Here is an 18,408-nt window from a genome sequence, read left to right as displayed (position 1 = left end):
GTATATGTATGTACAATCCTGCAGCAGGTACCAACAACAAAATGTTGTGAATTGTGTTAATATTTAACTAGCAATTGTCAATTCATTTCTTCCTATCAACTTTACTATTCAATTCATAGAATGTACAGCACAGAAACAGGCCACTGGGTTCAAGAATCTATGTCAGTGTGTACGCTGCATGTGAGCCTCCTCACACCCCTCTTCATCCTGCCTAACCAGCATAAACTTCTGTTCCTTTTTATAATTGTAAGAAAGACGAGCAGTAGTAGGCTCCTCAAACCTGCTCCGTCATTCAATAGGATCACAGCTGATCCAATTGTGACATTAACTCTGCTTTCCTGCCCGCACTGCATTACCCTTGACTCCCTTGTGGATCAAAAATCCATCTAACTCAGCCTTGAATATTCTTTCAACAGAACTGAGTGAATCTAAGGAGAGGGGTGAATATAAGCTGCTTTAAGATGGGGGGGTGGGGGGGGGGGGTGGGGTTGTGTGTGTGTGGTTGTAGGGACAAGCAAGCAGTGAAAGGAGCAGATAATCTAAAGATGTCACAGACAAAAGAACAAAAGAGCACAGGCGTTGAAGGTGGTGATATTATCTAAACGAATGTGCTAATTAAGAATGGATGGTAGGGCACTCAAGGTACAGCTCTAGTGGGGGTGGGGTGGAAAGGCTAGCAGGGCATAAAAGATTTAAAAATAATGGAAATAGGTGGGAAAAGAAAAATCTATATAAATTATTGGAAAAAACAAAAGGAAGGGGGAAGAAACAGAAAGGAGGGCATCCGCCCTCACGCCTTCTCCTCCCTCCCAGATACATGATAGGGTCCTCCTTGTCCTCACTTATCACCCTACCAGCCTCCGCATTCAAAGGATCATCCTCCGCCATTTCCGCCAACTCCAGCATGATGCCACCAGCAAACACATCTTCCCTTCACCCCACCCCCCACCCCGGCGGCACTCCTTAGGGATCGTTCCCTCCAGGACACCCTGGTCCACTCCTACTCCTCAACCCCTACCTATGGCACCTCCCCATGCCCACGCAAAAGATGCAACACCTGCTCCTTCACTTCCTCTCTCCTCACCGTCCAAGGGCCCAAACACTCCTTTCAAGTGAAGCAGCATTTCACTTGCATTTCCCCCAATTTAGTCTACTGCATTTGTTGCTCCCAATGCAGTCTCCTCTACATTAGAGAGACCAAATGTAAACTGGGTGACCGCTTTGCAGAACACCTGCGGTCTGTCCGCAAGAATGACCCAAACCTCCCTGTCGCTTGCCATTTTAACACTCCACCCCACTCTCTTGCCCACTGTCCTTGGCTTGCTGCATTGTTCCAGTGAAGCCCAACGCAAACTGGAGGAACAGCACCTCATCTTCTGACTAGGCGCTTTACAGCCTTCCGGACTGAATATTGAATTCAACAACTTTAGATCTTGAACTCCCTCCTCCATCCCCACCCCCTTTCTGTTTCTTCCCCCTTCCTTTTGTTTTTTCCAATAATTTATTTAGATTTTTCTTTTCCCACCTATTTCCATTATTTTTAAATCTTTTATGCCCTGCTAGCCTTTCCACTCCACCCCCACTAGAGCTGTACCTTGAGTGCCCTACCATCCATTCTTAATTAGCACATTCGTTTAGATAATATCACTACCTTCAACGCCTCTGTGTTCTTTTGTCTGTGACATCTTTTGATTATCTGCTCCTATCACTGCTTGCTTGTCCCTGCAACCACACCACCCCCCACCTTAAACCAGCTTATATTTCACCCCTCTCCTTAGATTCGCTCAGTTCTGTTGAAGGGTCATGAGGACTCGAAATGTCAACTCTTTTCTTCTCTGCCGATGCTGCCAGACCTGCTGAGTTTTTCCAGGTAATTCTGTTTTGGTTTGGATTTCCAGCATCCACAGTTTTTTATTTTAATAGCCTTGAATATATTCAATACCCAGCCTCCACTGTTTTCTGTGGAAGAGAATCCTAAAGATTAACCACCTTCTGCGAGAAGAAATTACCCCTCACCTCTATCTTAAATGGGGGTTCCCTTATTTTTAAACTATGCCCCCAAGTTCTAGATTCCCCCATGAGGGGGAACATCCTCTCAGCAGCTTTCTTGTCAAGCCCCCTCAAGTTTCATAAGAACATAAGAAATAGGAACAAAAGTAGGCCATTCAGCCCCTCGAGCCTGCTCCGCCATTCAATAAGACCATAGCTGATCTTGTGTTTTGATTTCCACATTCCCATCTAACCCCGATAACCTTTGATTCCCTTGCCTAACAAGAATCTACCTATCTCTGACTAAAAAATATTCAATGATCCCACCTCCACCACCTTCTGAGGCAGAGAATTCCGAAGAACTCCAACCCTCAGAGAAAAAAAATTTCTCCTCGTCACTGTCCTAAAAGGGCAGCCCCTAATTTTAAAACAGTGCCCCCTAGTTCTGGACTCACCCACAACAGGAAACATCCTTTCTACGTCCACCTTGTCAAGGCCATTCAGGATCTTGTATACTTCACTCAAATCATCCCTCACTTTTCTAATCTCCAGTGGAAACAAGCCCAGTCTGTCCAAACATTCTCATAAGACAACCCACTCATTCCAGGTATCAATACAATAAACCTCCTTTGAACCGTCTCCAATGCATTCCTAACCCTTCCTTAAATAAGGAGACCAAAACTGCACACAGTATTCAAGGTGCGGTCTCACTAATGCCCTGCAAAACTGAAGCATAACATCCTTACTTTTATGTTCCATCCCTCTCGTAATAAAGGATAACATTCCATTAGCCTTCTTAATTACTTGCTGTACCTGCATACTAACTTATTGTGACTCATGTACTGGAACACCTAGATCCCTCTGCACCTCAGAATTATGCAACCGTTCTCCATTTAAGTAATATTGTTTTTTTGTTCTTCCTGCCAAAGTGAACAACTTCACATTTTCCCATACTAAACTCCATTTGCCAAATCTTTGCCCACTCACTCAACCTATCTATATCCATCTGCAACCTCATGTCCTCTTCACAACATGCTTTCCTATTTTTGTGTCATCTGCAAATTTATCTACCATGTTTTCACTCCCCTCATCTAAGTAATTGATGTAAATCGTAAAAAGTTGATGCCCCAGCACAGACCCCTGCGGGACGCCACTCGTCACAACCTGCCAATCAAAAAAAGACCCATTTATGCATACTCTCTGCTTTCTACCAGCCAGCCAATCTTCTAACCACATTACTATGTTACCTACTACATTATGCGCTTTTATTTTCCATAATAACCTTTGATATGGCATCTTATCAACTGCCTTCTGGAAATCTAAGTGCCGTAAGTCTACAGGCTCCCCTTTGTTCATTACGTATGTTACACCTTCAAAAAGCTCCAATAAATTGGTTAGGCATGATTTTCCTTTCACAAAACCATGCTGACTCTTCCCAATTGCCTTGAGCTCTTCTAAATGCCCAGTTATAACCTCCTTAATAATCGATTTTAATAACTTCCCCACAACAGATGTCAAGTTAACTGGCCTATATTTCCTGTTTTCTGCCTCCCTTCCTTCTTGAACACAGGGGTTATATTTGCTACTTTCCAATCTGATGGAATCTTTCCAGAATCTAGCGAACTTTGGAAAGTTAACACTGGCGCATTGAATGCCTCATTAGCCACCTCTTTTAAGACCCTAGGATGTAATCCATCGGGACCTAGAGGCTTGCCAGCCTGCAGCTCCATCAATTTGCTCAGTACTGTTTCCCTAGTGATTTCAATTTCCCCAAGTTCCTTTCTCTCGTTCGCCTCCTGATTTGTAGCTATTACTGGAATGTTTCTTGTATCCTCTATAGTGAACACAGAAGCAAAATATTTGTTCATTTCTTCTGCCATTTCCTTACTATCTACTGTTAACTCCCCACTGTCACTCTCTAGAGGACCAACACTCACTTTACTTACTCTTTTCCTTTTTAAGTACCTGTAGAAACTCTTGCTATCCATTTTTACATTTCTAGCTAGCTTCCTCTCATACTCTAATTTCTTTCTCCTGATCTTCTTATAGTCATTCTCTGCCATTCTTTATATTCTGTTCAATCATCTGTCCTGCCATTCATCTTTGTAGAGTTGTATGCTTTTTCCTTAAGTTTGATGCTTTCCTTAACATCTCTAGTTAACCATGGATGGTGGGTCTTCTCCTTAGAATTTTTCTTTACAGTAGGAATGTACTTATTCTGAATACTCTGAAATATCCCCTTAAATGTCTGCCACTGCTTTTCTATTGATCTATCCTCGAGCCTAGTTTCCCAGTTCACTTCAGCTACCTCAGCTTTCATCCCCACATAGTTGCCCTTATTTAAGTTTAAGATACTAGTCTTAGACCCACTCTTCTCCCTTTCAAACAGGATGCAAAATTCAATCATATTGTGGTCGCTGCTACCTTGGGGTGCCTTTACTCTGAGGTCATTAATTAATCCTGTCACGTTACACAATACCAAATCTAATATAACCTGCTCTCTGATTGGTTCCAGAACATGCTGCTCTAAGAAACTATCTCGAAAGCATTCTGAACTCCTTATCCAGGTTACTACTGCCAATCTGATTTTTCCAGTTTATGTGTAGATTAAAATCACCCACGATTACTGCCGTCCCTTTATCACAAGCACACAATATTTTCTCTTGAGTACTTTGTCCTATACTGTGGCTACTGTTAGGGGGCCAGTAGACCGTTCCCGCTAATGACTTTTCCCCCCTACTATTCCTCATCTCCATGTAGGATTCTACATCCTGATCTCCCGAACCAAGGTCATCTCCAACTATTGCACCAATGCCCTCTTTGATTAACAGTGCTACTCTTCCACCTTTATCTAGCTTCCTATTCTTCTTCTAAGATCACCTCTCATTCTTCTAAACTCTAATGAGTAAAGGCCAAAACTGCTCAACTTCTCATCATAAGACTACCTCTTCATCCCAGAAATCAGCCTTGTGAATCTTTTCTGAACTGCTTCCAATGCAAATATATCCCTCCTTAAGTAAGATCACCAAAACAGTACACAATAATCTAGGTGCAGTCTTACCTATGCCCTGTTCAGTTGTAGCAAGACTTTGAAAATTTGTAACAAGGCATCACATCATTACAAACACTTTTTAATAACCTATAGTGAAATGCAAATGCTTCCATGCCATTTCAAATGGGTGGGATTATAAGACTCCAATTGGGTAGAAACATTAGTTTTCCCTTTGTTTACCTTCTATTACCGTCATGACTATGGACCGATGCATTTGCACCAAAGTGACCTCAGCATTTTAACATTTCAGTGTTTAATAGTACATGTAATACAGGGGGAAGTAAACACTAACTCCTGGACATGACCTTGAAAACTTATTCATAAATCTGTGTCAAAGTTTTATAAACACTGCTAACTGACTGGTTTCATTTTTTCTTTAGCAGCTGAATGCACAGCTGTAACTTTGGCCTTCCTAGCAGACTCTCTCCATATAAGTAATATTCTGCTTTTCCATTCTTCCTACCAAAGTGGATAATTTCAGACTTCCCCACATTATACTCCATCTGTCACCTTGATGCCCATCGTTTAACCAGTCTAGATCTTTATGCAAGCTATTTACATCAGCCTCACAGCTTATTATCCTACTTAGCTTTGTATCTTCAGCAAATGTGGGTGTTACAATCAGTCCCTTCATCTAAGTCTTTCATATAGATACACAGTATAAAAATATATTGGTTCTAATAGGCTTCAGTCTGCCTTCAATTTATTCTGACAATTGTAGCAAGAAGCCAGAGTAACAACAAGTAGGCACAGTTTACAGCAGCTACAGCTGGCATGTGTACTACCATTACATTTCAGAAACTAGAAAATATTAGGAACACACTGCAGATCTGTGAGCAAGCTAAAGAGAGAGATTCACATTTCAGATATAACCATTCATCAAAATTGAATGCTACAAAATAATCAAGCGTTTTCTAGTTTGTGGGGAAAGGAATTATTTAGTACTATTTATCTAACCCTACCAAACTGCTTTATCTCCCAGTTTTCTGATCTTCCCAAATACTAATATCTTTCCTTTATAGAGGCTGTTGTGTATTTCCAGCATTCTCTATTTTTATTTCTGACTGCCAGCTTGCAAAGTCTTCTCTAATTTTATGCCAGCGGCTCCTCTGTGCAAAGTTGCTTTTAAATTCACAGACTTCCCCGTTCCCAGTCTTGGGGATCTGCTGATCCCCGTTCTACTGAATCCCATTCCCTTTGTGGATGGGTTGTTTCCTGATCATTGGCTAATGTGTAATCAGTATTAGGGCCAGGCCGCATCTGTCCTGTCCCCCAGGCTCAGTCCTTTTACAGCCAAACCAGCTGCTCCACTCCAACCGCTCCCACTTCAAAATGAGCTGACCTGGCTGATTAGACAACTAATCAATCAAATGTCCCATTGATGTCAGCTGGGTTGATGACTTGATGGGTTAGATTGTGATTGATGAGTCACGGGACCAAAGAAAGGCCTGGACCAACCAAGGCCTCACCTCCTCCTCCCATGTGCACGCAAGATCTATCAATCAGGCAGATTGATTGCACAGGCAGCTGGGGCAGGCACACTGTACACACACATCCTCCTCTGCCCGAATCAATAGCAAGTCTGTTCCCTTTTTGTTGTTGCATTCAGAAGTTCAAGTTGCATTTGTTCTTTTTAAAATGTTTAAAGCGCAATATGTTTCAAATACACTTCTGCAGAGGTGGAGGTCGGAAAAAAACTAAAAGGGTGGAATTCCATGATCCCGGAGTCAGAATTCCACCAAATGGCTGAAATTTCTCATGCCTGTAAGTACTAACTGTGCTTTCATGCTAATTTTGTGATTCATGTACAAGGATGCCGAAATCCCTCTGTACCACAGCATTTTGCTGTCTTTCACTATTTAAATATGTTCTGCTTTTCTATTCTTTCTGCCAAAGTGAACAACCTCACATTTTCCCACATTATACTCCATCTGCCAAATTTTTGCCCACCCACATAACCTACTTATAACCTTTTGAAAGTTTCTTGCTTCCTCCTCACAACATGCTTTCCTACTGACCTTTGTGTCATCACCTGATTTGACCTAAATGTGACTCCAGATCCACAGCGATGTGGATCTAAACTGCCCTCTGAAGTGGCGTAACAAGCCACCCAGTTAAGGCAATTAGGGATGGGCAATAAATGCTGGCCGTAGCCAGTAAAGCCCACATTCCATTAATGATTAAAAAAAGCCTTGTGCCCAAAGATGTTTTACCAATACATTAATGCTAAAAGGTTAGTTAAGGAAAAAGTGGGACCTATCAGAGATGAAGATGGAAACTTGTGTGTAGGTGCAGAGGCTGTGGGAAGGGTTTTGAATGAATATTTTGTATCCGTGTTTACAAAGGAAAGACAGGATGTAGATATAGTAGTCCAGGAGGAACACTGCGAGATATTGGATGGGATAGTCATAAAGAGAGAGGAAGTACTCGAAGGGTTGAAATCCTTGAAAGTTGATAAGTCACCAGGGCCAGATGGATTGTTTCCAAGGCCACTGAAGGAAGTCAGGGAGGAGACAGCAGATGCTCTGAGGATGATTTTCCAATCTTCACTAGATACAGGCGAGGTACCGGAGGACTGGAGAAATGCAAACGCAGTTCCATTGTTTAAAAAGGGATCAAAAGAAATGCCAAATAATTATAGGCCAGTTAGTCTTACATCGGTGGTGAGCAAATTAGTAGAATCAATCCTGAGAGATAGGATTAACTGTCATGTGGAAAGGCATGGACTAGTCAGGGATGGTCAGCATGGATTTGTTAAAGGAAGGTCTTGCCTCACAAATTTGATTGAATTCTTTGAGGAAGTGACAAGAAGGGTTGATGAAGATATTGCAGTGCATGTTGTGTACATGGATTTTAGCAAGGCATTTGACAAGGTCCCACATGGCAGATTGGTCAGGAAAGTAAAAGCCTATGGGATTCAGGGTAATGTGGCAAACTGGATAAAAGGTTGGCTTTGTAACAGGAAACAAAGGGTAATGGTCGATGGATGCCCTTGCGAATGGAAAGTTGTCTCAAGTGGTGTTCCACAGGGCTCGGTGTTGGGACCCTTGCTGTTTGTGTTATATATTAATGATTTGGACGTGAACATGGGGGCCATGATTGGGAAATTTGCAGATGACACAAAGATTGGCCGAGTAGTGAATAGTGTAGAGGATAGCCAAAATCTCCAAAATGATATAGATGGGTTGGTGGAGTGGGCAATAAAGTGGCAGATGGATATTAACATATAAAAGTGTGAGGTCATACATTTAGGGAGGTCAAACAGTTACAGGGATTACACAATAAATGGGAATATTCTAGGAGGGGTAGATGAAGTGAGAGATCTTGGTGTACAAGTACACAGGTGCCTGAAGGCAGCAGTTCAAGTAGACAAGGTTGTAAAGAAGGCATCTGGAATGCTCTCCTTCATTGGCAGAGGTATAGAATATAAAAGTAAGGATATAATGTTGGAATTGTATAAAACACTGGTGAGGCCACAACTGGAGTATTGTGTGCAGTTCTGGTCGCCACATTACAGGAAGGACGTAATAGCTCTGGAGAGAGTGCAGAGGAGGTTTACAAGAATGTTGCCAGGGTTAGAAAAGTGTAGCTACGAGGAGAGATTGGATAGGTTGGGGTTGTTTTCCTTAGAACAAAGAAGGCTGAGAGGTGACTTGATTGAGGTGTACAAAATTATGAGGGGAAGAGATAGAGTGGACAGGATAAAATTGTTTCCCTTGGTGGAGAATTCTAGAACCAGGGGGAATAGATTCAAGATAAGTGGCAGAAGGTGTAGGGGGGACATGAGGAAGAACTTTTTTACGCAGAGGGTAGTGGGTGTCTGGAATTTGCTGCCCAAGTTGGTGGTAGAGGCAGAAACTCTAAACTCTTTAAAAAGTACCTGGATCTGCACCTAAAGTGCTGTAAGCTGCAGGGCTATGGGCCGGATGCAGGAAGGTGGGATTAGAAAGGTCACCTAGGTGTCCTCGGGCTGGCATGGACAAGATGGGCCAAATGGCCTCCTTCTGTGCTGTAACTTTTCTATGATTCTATTTGGAAATCTGCCAACTTTCTGTCTGCTAAATTCTATGCAACATTCATTCATAAAAGAAACTTGAACAAAAATCGGTCTCAAAGTAAGCCTGCAACAATCAAATAATAGATGACTGCAGCAAAACAATATATTAATTTGCTAATTACAGGATTGTATATCACTTCCATTAAAAATAAGCAGTACAGTTTTTAATAGAAAGCAAAATGCACAACCAAATGATGGGTTAAATGTTTGTTAGCATTTACGTCTTCAGTTTCCCAAACATGGCACTCAGGAACCAAAATAGCTTGACGATACAAAATTAAGTTACAACCTAGTGGCTAAGAGTAAAATATAAAGCAAAAACCTATCAACCAATACTTACTAGATGAATTTCTTTTCATTGCATTCTGGAATGGCAAATCAAAATTAATTCATAAATCCATCAATACTGCAATTCAAATTCTATTCAACTAAATATGTATAAAACAGAATTAGCAAGACAACACAAACTAAAATGTTAATTCAGCAATAGTTAAAAGTAAACTGTAATAGCAAACTTCAAACATGAATTTCCTATTAGCATACACCGACACAAATAAATAACAAAAAAACACAAACAATACATACAAACATTTGTATGTATACACATACACAAATAAACAAATACTCATTAAGAGACCTTTCAAAGATGAAAAAAATACTTACCGGACTATGCCTCTGAAGTCAGCATGCAAAAGAGGAAAGTAAAAGTAACAAGTCAAATACTCATCTGTGGAATGACATAGTAATATATTTACGTCTAAAGATAGATTTCTAAAACAAAAAATAATTTTAGGGTTAAATTCATGTTCACTCAGTCAGTACACAACTACACTTTTAACCTTCAATTAAGAATACTGAAGCCAGTAACTAAGGTGAGCTAAGGTCAGTGGATAAGACAAGGACAAATAATGAATCTAAAAGGGTGAAAGATGGTCTTCCCAAAAAAAACCTTCTTGGTCTTGTGAATATTTCCATTGGCCTTGAGGCTTATACAGATCAAATACATACAGCTCAGTATTAAGCTTCTCAAATTAATCTTACCATCTGTTATAAAAATATCATTCTACTGTTTCCAGTATTAACATTAATATTGACGTTTCGAGTCCTCATGACCCTTCAACAGAACTGGAGTGAATATTAGGAGAGGGGTGAAATATAAGCTGGTTTAAGGTGGTGGTGCTGGGGGGGGGAGAGAGATAGAGAGGGAGAGAGAGAGAGGAGAGAAGTGGGGGGGTGTGGTTGTAGGGACAAGCAAGTAGTGATAGGAGCAGATAATTAAAAGATGTCACAGACAAAAAAACAGAGGTGTTGAAGGTGGTGATATTATCTAAACGAATGTGCTAATTAAGAATGGATGGCAGGGCACTCAAGGTACAGCTCTAGTGGGGGTGGGGTGGAAAGACCAGCAGGCATAAAAGATTTAAAAATAATGGCAATAGGTGGGAAAGGAAAAATCAATATAAATTATTGGAAAAAACAAAAGGAAGGGGGAAGAAATGGAAAGGGGGTGGGGATGGAGGAGGGAGTTCAAGATCTAAAGTTGTTGAATTCAATATTCAGTCCGGAAGACTGTAAAGTGCCTAGTCGGAAGATGAGGTGCTGTTCCTCCAGTTTGCGTTGGGCTTCACTGGAACAATGCAGCAAGCCAAGGACATACATGTGGGCAAGAGACCAGGGTGGAGTGCTAAAATGGCAAGCGACAGGGAAGTTTGGGTCTTGCGGACAGACCGCAGGGGTCTGCAAAGCGGTCGCCCAGTTTACGTTTGGTCTCTCCAATGTAGAGAAGACCGCATTGGGAGTGACGAATGCAGTAGACTAAGTTGGGGGAAATGCAAGTGAAATGCTGCTTCACTTGAAAGGAGTGTTTGGGCCCTAGGACGGTGAGGAGAGAGGAAGTGAAGGGGCAGGCATCTGTTGTGTGGGCATGGGGAGGTACCATAGGTAAGGGTTGAGGAGTAGGGGGTGATGGAGGAGTGGACTAGGGTGTCCCGTAGGGAATGATCCCTGCGGAATGCCGCCAGGAGGGGTGAAGGGAAGATGTGTTTGGTGGTGGCATCATGCTGGAGTTGGCGGAAATGGCGGAGGATGATCTTTTGAATGTGGAGGCTGGTGGGGTGATGAGTGAGGACAAGGGGGACCTTATCATGTTTCTTGGAGGGAGGAGAAGGCGTGAGGGTGGATGCGCGGGAGATGGGCCGGACACAGTTGAGGGCCCTGTCAACGACCGTGGGTGGAAAACCTCGGTTAAGGAAGAAGGAGGACATGTCAGAGGAACTGTTTTGGAAGGTAGCATCATCGGAACAGATGCGACGGAGGCGAAGGAACTGACAGAATGGGATGGAGTCCTTACAGGAAGCGGGGTGTGAGGAGCTGTAGTCGAGGTAGCTGTGGGAGTCGGTAGGCTTGTAATGGATATTGGTGGACAAGTCTATCATCAGAAATTGAAACAGAGAGGTCAAGGAAGGGAAGGGAAGTGTCAGAGATGGACCATATGAAAATGATGGAGGGGTGGAGATTGGAAGCAAAATTAATAAATTTTTCCAAGTCCTGACGTCAACTCGCAGACACTTCCTCCTACCTCTCCCAGGACCATGACCCCACCACTCAACATCAAGCCATTGTTTCCAGAACTGTCACTGACTTCATCGCCTCTGGAGATCTTCCTCCCACAGCTTCCAACCTGTTAGTCGCCCAACCTCGGACGGCCCGAGGTGTGGCTATGGGTAACCGCATGGGCCTCAGCTATGCCTGTCTCTTTATGGGGTATGTGGAACATTCCTTGTTCCAGTCCTAATCCGGCCCCCTCCCACAACTCCTTCTCCGGTACATTGATGATTACTTCAGTGCTGCTTCATGATCTCGTCGGGACTTGGAAAAATTGATTAATTTTGCTTCCAATCTCCACCCCTCCATCATTTTCACATGGTCCATCTCTGACACTTCCCTTCCCTTCCTTGACCTCTCTGTCTCAATTTCTGGTGATAGTCTGTCCGCCAATATCCATCACAAGCCTACCGACTCCCACAGCTACCTCGACTACAGCTCCTCACACACCGCTTCCTGTAAGGACTCCATCCCATTCTCTCAGTTCCTTTGCCTCTGTCGCATCCATTTTGATGATGCTACCTTCAAAAACAGTTCCACTGACATGTCCTCCTTCTTCCTTAACTGAGGTTTTCCACCCACGGTCATTGACAGGGCCCTCAACCGTGTCCAGCCTATCTCCCGCGCATCCGCCCTCACGCCTTCTCCTCCCTCCCAGAAACATGATAGGGTCCCCCTTGTCCTCACTTATCACCGCACCAGCCTCCCCATTTAAAGGATCATCCTCTGCCATTTCCGCCAACTCCAGCATGATGCCAACACCAAACACATCTTCCCTTCACCCCTCCTGGCGGCATTCCGCAGGGATCGTTCCCTATGGGACACCCTAGTCCGCTCCTCCATCACCCCCTACTCCTCAACCCCTACCTATGGTACCTCCCCATGCCCACACAAAAGATGCAACACCTGCCCCTTCACTTCCTCTCTCTTCACCGTCCAAGGGCCGAAACACTCCTTTCAAATGAAGCAGCATTTCACTTGCATTTCCCCCAACTTAGTCTACTGCATTCGTTGCTCCCAATGCGGTCTCCTCTACATTGGAGAGACCAAACGTAGACTGGGCGACTGCTTTGTAGAACACCTGCAGTCTGTCCGCAAGAAAGACCCGAACTTTCCTGTCGCTTGCCATTTTAGCACTCCACCCTGCTCTCTTGCCCACATGTCTGTCCTTGGCTTGCTGCATTGTTCCAGTGAAACCCAATGCAAACTGGAGGAACAGCACCTCATCTTCCGACTAGGCACTTTACAGCCTTCTAGACTGAATATTGAATTCAACAACTTTAGATCTTGAACTCCCTCCACCGTCCCCACCCCCCCTTCCGTTTCTTCCCTCTTCCTTTTGTTTTTTCCAATAATTTATATAGATTTTTCTTTTCCCACCTATTTCCAATATTTTTTAATCTTTTATGCCCTGCTGGCCTTTCCACCCCACCCCCACTAGAGCTGTACCTTGAGTGCCCTACCATCCATTCTTAATTAGCACATTCGTTTAGGTAATATCACCACCTTCAACACCTCTTTGTTCTTTTGTCTATTTTGATTATCTGTTCCTATCACTACTTGCTTGTCCCTACAACCACACCACTCCCCTCAAATTCTCTCCGCACACCCCCCCACTTTAAACCAGCTTATATTTCACCTCTCTCCTAATATTCACTCCAGTTCTGTTGAAGGGTCATGAGGACTCGAAACGTCAACTCTTTTCTTCTCTGCCGATGCTGCCAGACCTGTTGAGTTTTTCCAAGTAATTCTGTTTTTGTTTTGGATTTCCAGCATCCGCAGTTTTTTGTTTTTATTAACATTAATATTTCTGTTCATTTTTTGTAGTTTCTTTTTTCACTCTTCACCCCTAATTCCCCACTCAACAGAACAAAATGCTCCTGAGCTAATTAATAAAAGGTGCATAAACACAGCTTAATGTTAGTTTTACTAAGAACTAGAAAGATGTGTTCTGCCTCCAATCTGAAAGAATCCAAGGACCTTTTTGGTGTTAAATGAGTTGCAATATTTTCACATCCCTCAAAACATCCCTGTTTTGAAGTGCAGAAACTGGTGGTACTGACATAAGTTGACACCTGAAGCTTATGAAAGGCATGTAACTATCCAATTGAAGCTGTGATCAGTTTTGGATGGGCTGTGCCAGAATCGCTAATGGGTTGAAAGATGCAGGGTCATTATTATTCAGTGAAACATTTCCTTTAAAGTGACTTTCAGAGAACTTAATTCAATTCAAACTTGGGCAAAAACCCAAAAAAGAGAACAAACGTTCACCAAGTTGCACTTCTTAATCCCCCAAAAAATCTATATTATATAGAACAATTTCATCCTTAACCTCAATTCATCCAAAATCAATGCTATAACACTGCACAGCAAGCAGCAAAAAAGTGCAATATTTATCTAATGCAACTGCTTCAAATTTTCCTTTGCGTCTTGCCATAACTGGATTGATTCTAAAATATGCATCTAACTGGAAAAAATATAATATGCTTCTTACAATAAATCCTGAGCATGTCAGCATCAGCCATAGTGAAATGTGGTTTCTAACTGCTTAAACGGGATACCAAAATTATTTTATAGCATAATGCCTAATTTAACTGTAAGCAAAACTTTAGAAGAAATAATCTTCAATTTTGGGCAAAACGTTATTTAAAATTACACATTGTGCACTTTTTATACACATTGTCAATGGGCCTCCAAGAACCACTGTTTCCAAGAGATTAAATAAGGCAAATAAATGCACTGTATGTTAGAAACTGCCAAAGAAGCTTCAAATTATCTCATGTATACAAGATCAAAATATTACTTACAGATGGGGAGGGAGAAAGTGTAATATTCCCAATGGATGCTTTCAGTTCTTCCAATGTGTGGCTAGTACCATTGTTTGGTTGCACAGGTTTGATTTGCACATGGAACTTCCTGGGTTCTTCATCATCAGAGCCTGAATCACTTGATGAGTAAAAATTGTTCTCTTTGGCATGTTTTCATTAGTCAAGGGAGTGAAACACACACTTTTATAGTTGTAAATAGGCTATCTTTTGAGCCTAGATTTAACCCTTCCATCAACAACAAAAATATGTTTAATTCTCTTTTGCAATAGTGTGCAGGTATGAAATGAGCATTAACTTGAAATTCCAGATAACTAAGGCCTGGGTTTTCATCCGCAAATTGGGTGCGCAGAGCTGGGAGAATTCCCAGCTCCGTGAAACCAGCTTTTAGAAATGGTTGCCTGGATGTCAGATTTTTGGTTGGGTGATGGTGGTGGCTAGAAGTACTGAGGATTGTGCCAGGCGCGGAGGTGGGGTGGACGAAAGGCCTGCCTGGGGCTCTGGTACTGTGTTCAATATTTGAAAAAATAAAACATGAAATATCCCTCCAGCTTTCACCCCTCCTCAAAACAACAATGTCCCATCCATGCCAACCCATGCCACCACATGACCCACTCCTCATAACCCCTGCTCCCTCCATGCCAACCTATGCCCCTATACCCATACCCATGGCCCCTCTAATACCCACCATGCCAACCTACCTTGCCCTCATGGCCCTTTAAAACCCCTATTCTAACTTAGTGCCAATTCATGGCAAACCCTTTTGCCTTACACCTACCATTCCTACTCACTAGAAATCCACCATGGGCAGACCTCAGGGCCTATGCAAAGAAGAGATAAAATAAAGTTCTATAAAATAAATTTCGAAGTGTCTATTGCAATCTTCCCTATATTGAAAAAATCTCATTCATAAAAACCCATTTACTACAATTACATTCCTTCAACAATATAAAGCCTTATAACATTTCATTCAAGTGTAAAATCCCTTATAACAATGAAATGAAATTCATAGTCCCATTTCAAAGTGTCTATAACCACTTGTAGCTGTCAATCAAACTGTGAACTGGTGGCATGCAACAGTAATCTAGCATTGGAAGCTGTCAGGCTTATGTGAATAGAGTGAAACAGTAAGCAACAATTTTTTTTTAACACTCCGTTTTTTCAAAGATTTAAAGGGCAGGGCTTTTAAATGTCTTGCCAGCTCCCTTTGACACGTCCTCTTAACATTTTTGACAGGTCTTCTTGATAGTAGCTTTTGACAGGTCTGTTGACAGTTCTAATGATCTTGACGGTTAATGATTTTATGCACTTTTAATGTACATTTATGCCTACTTTTTACAGTTCCAAAGAGCACCTGGCCTCCTTCAAGGGCACCTGAAATCCCCCAAAGGTGTCCTGGGAACAAATCCAAAGGGGTACCCTGACTATCCACACAAATCCACAAGGTTCAAACTGCTCTTACCAGGTCTACTCTGTGTACTTCGGGTTTCACGCGGGATACAAAAATCTGACTTCAGTGGAGGCAGCTGATGATTTAAATGGCCAGCTGCCTCCATTAACCGTACATGTGCGGAACTCGAGCTACCCCCATTCCCACCCCTGTGAGAATGGGAAGTGCCATGTTCAGGAGCAGGACTTACAATTTTTGGCCACTTCCGCTATGATGGAGGCTTTCCATTGTGGTGAAAATCGGGGCCTAAGTGTTCAAAGGACAGTACCTTTTACACAATGCTTGATACTTCACTATAGTGCAATGTGCTAATGCTGGATGTTTAGTATAGGCTTTTTTCCCTAGAGGTGTGTATGTCAAGTGATTAAAGTTTCAAGATTATTATTTTGAAGTGCTAGTGAGATATCACATACTCATTTCCTGTAACCTTCCTCCTGCGACAAAAGTCTATCGGAGAGTTGTTTGTCTGTAATTTGGAGAGATCAGCTTTTTCCTTTAGTTATCTGTCTTATTTCCATTTTGTACCTCATTGATTGCCCCAAAGTGTTAATGAAATGAAGATAAGTTTGACATTGGATGGTTCAAATTAAGGATATTAATTTGATTCACTTCTGGCTTGATACAGTATCCTTCTTCATCCACCTCTGGGATGTTCTGGGGAAAGAGAAAGACATAATTGTTAAATGCCAACAATGAGAACCATATTTTTGAATTTGATGAGTACTCTGCTAGTTACTGTAGAACCATAGAAAAGTAACACACAGAAAGAGGCCATTCAGCCCATCGTGTCTACATTGGCCGCAAAAGAAAAAAAAAAACTAGCCGCCCATTCTAATCTCTCCTTCCAGCACCTGGCCCATAGCCTTGCAGGTTACAACACTTCAGGTGCAGATCCAGGTACCTCTTAAATTAGTTGAGCGTTTCTGCCTCCACCAACAAACCAGGCAGCAAATTCCAGACAACCATCAGCCTCTGGGTCAAGAAGTTTTTTCCTTATGTCCCCTTTAATCCTTCCACCAATCACCTTAAATCTGTGCCCGCTGATTACTGACCTCTCCTTTAGGAGAAAGAGGTCTTTCCTGTCTACGCTGTCTAGGCTCTTCATAATCTTGTACACCTCAATTAAGTCACCTCTCAGCCTCCTCGGTTCTAAGGAAAACAAACCTAGCCTATCCAATCTTTCTGTATGGCTGCAATTTCCAAGCCCTGGCAACATTCTTATAAATCTCCCCTGTACTCTCTCTGGAGCAATTATGTCCTTCCCATAATGTAGCGACCAAACCTGTGCACAAAATTCCAACTGTGGACTGACCAGCGTTTTATATAGTTCCAGCATAACATCCCTGCTTTTGTATTCTATACCTTGTCCAATGAAGGAAAGCATTCCATATGCTTTCTTAACCAACTTGTCCAGCTGTCCTGCCACCTTCAGGGGATGTGGACATGCACTGCAAGGTCTCTCAGTTCCTCTACCCCTCTCAATATCCTCCTGTTTATTGTGAATTCCCTAGCTTTGTTTGCCCTCCTTAAATGCATTAACTCAAACTTCTCTGAATTGAATTCCAGTTGCCACTTTTTCGCTCACTCAACCAAACCATTGATATCATTCTGGAGTCTACGACTCCCCTCTTCTCTATCAACTACATGGCCAATGTAAGAAATATATTCAAATTAATAAAAGTACTTCCAGCTGTAAGCATAAAATAAAACTAAACATGTATGCAGTATCAGTTAAACTGTTGAAGATATTGTGCTGTGCGGTAAAACTACTGTGTAAGTTATTTTCTTCCTTATCGATTTAAAAATAGGATAGTTTAAAAATATTTTGGAGAAGTAGCTGAGCAACAAACTTATGAAAAGAGAAAGATCTTCCATGGTGTCCTGGTCAGCTGCATTAAGTGGACCTTTCTGGCAGGGAACAAACTCATACAAACTTACGAGTTAGGAGCAAGAGTAGGCCACTCTGTCCCTTGAGCCTGCTCCGGCATTAAATAAGAGTAACCTCAGCTGCACATTCCCACCTACCCTGATAAGCTTTCACCCCCTTGCTTATCAAGAATCCATCTACCTCTGCCATAAAAATATTCAAAGACTCTGCTTCCACTGCCTTTCGAGGAAGAGAGTTCTAAAGACTCTCTGCCCGCAGACAAAATTTCTCCTCATCTCTGTCTTCAATGGACAACCCCTTATTTTTAAACCGTGACACCTAGTTCTATATTCTCCCACAACAGGAAACATCCTTTCCACATCCACCCTGTCAAGGCCTCTCAGGATCTTTTATGTTTCAATCAAGTCATCTCTTACTCTTCTAAACTCCAGCAGATACAAGTATAGCCTGTCCAACCTTTCCTCATAAGACTACCCACTCATTCCATGTATTAGTCTTGTAAACATTTTCTGAGCTGCTTCCAAAACATTTACATCCTTCCTT

At 42.3% G+C, this 18,408-nt stretch overlaps 1 protein-coding gene across 9 annotated transcripts in view; it reads right to left on the bottom strand.

Annotated features, from left to right (window-relative positions):
• Window positions 1-18,408, bottom strand: part of fcho2 (FCH and mu domain containing endocytic adaptor 2) — a 267,367-nt gene that overhangs the window by 93,242 nt on the left and 155,717 nt on the right. For all 9 annotated transcript variants that reach the window (XM_041185860.1, XM_041185866.1, XM_041185867.1 and 6 more), the window contains exons 12-15: window positions 16,574-16,631; window positions 14,510-14,679; window positions 9,762-9,773; window positions 9,439-9,463 (exon numbers count right to left, since the gene is read on the bottom strand). In XM_041185860.1, coding sequence (XP_041041794.1) covers window positions 9,439-9,463; window positions 9,762-9,773; window positions 14,510-14,679; window positions 16,574-16,631 — 265 coding nt within the window. The remainder of the gene's footprint in view (window positions 1-9,438; window positions 9,464-9,761; window positions 9,774-14,509; window positions 14,680-16,573; window positions 16,632-18,408) is intronic.

Source organism: Carcharodon carcharias, chromosome 4 (genome assembly GCF_017639515.1).
Source record: "Carcharodon carcharias isolate sCarCar2 chromosome 4, sCarCar2.pri, whole genome shotgun sequence".
Classification (NCBI taxonomy): Eukaryota; Metazoa; Chordata; class Chondrichthyes; order Lamniformes; family Lamnidae; genus Carcharodon; species Carcharodon carcharias.
Note: the sequence above shows the minus strand (reverse complement) of the source record. Positions and strands in the feature narration are given on the sequence as shown.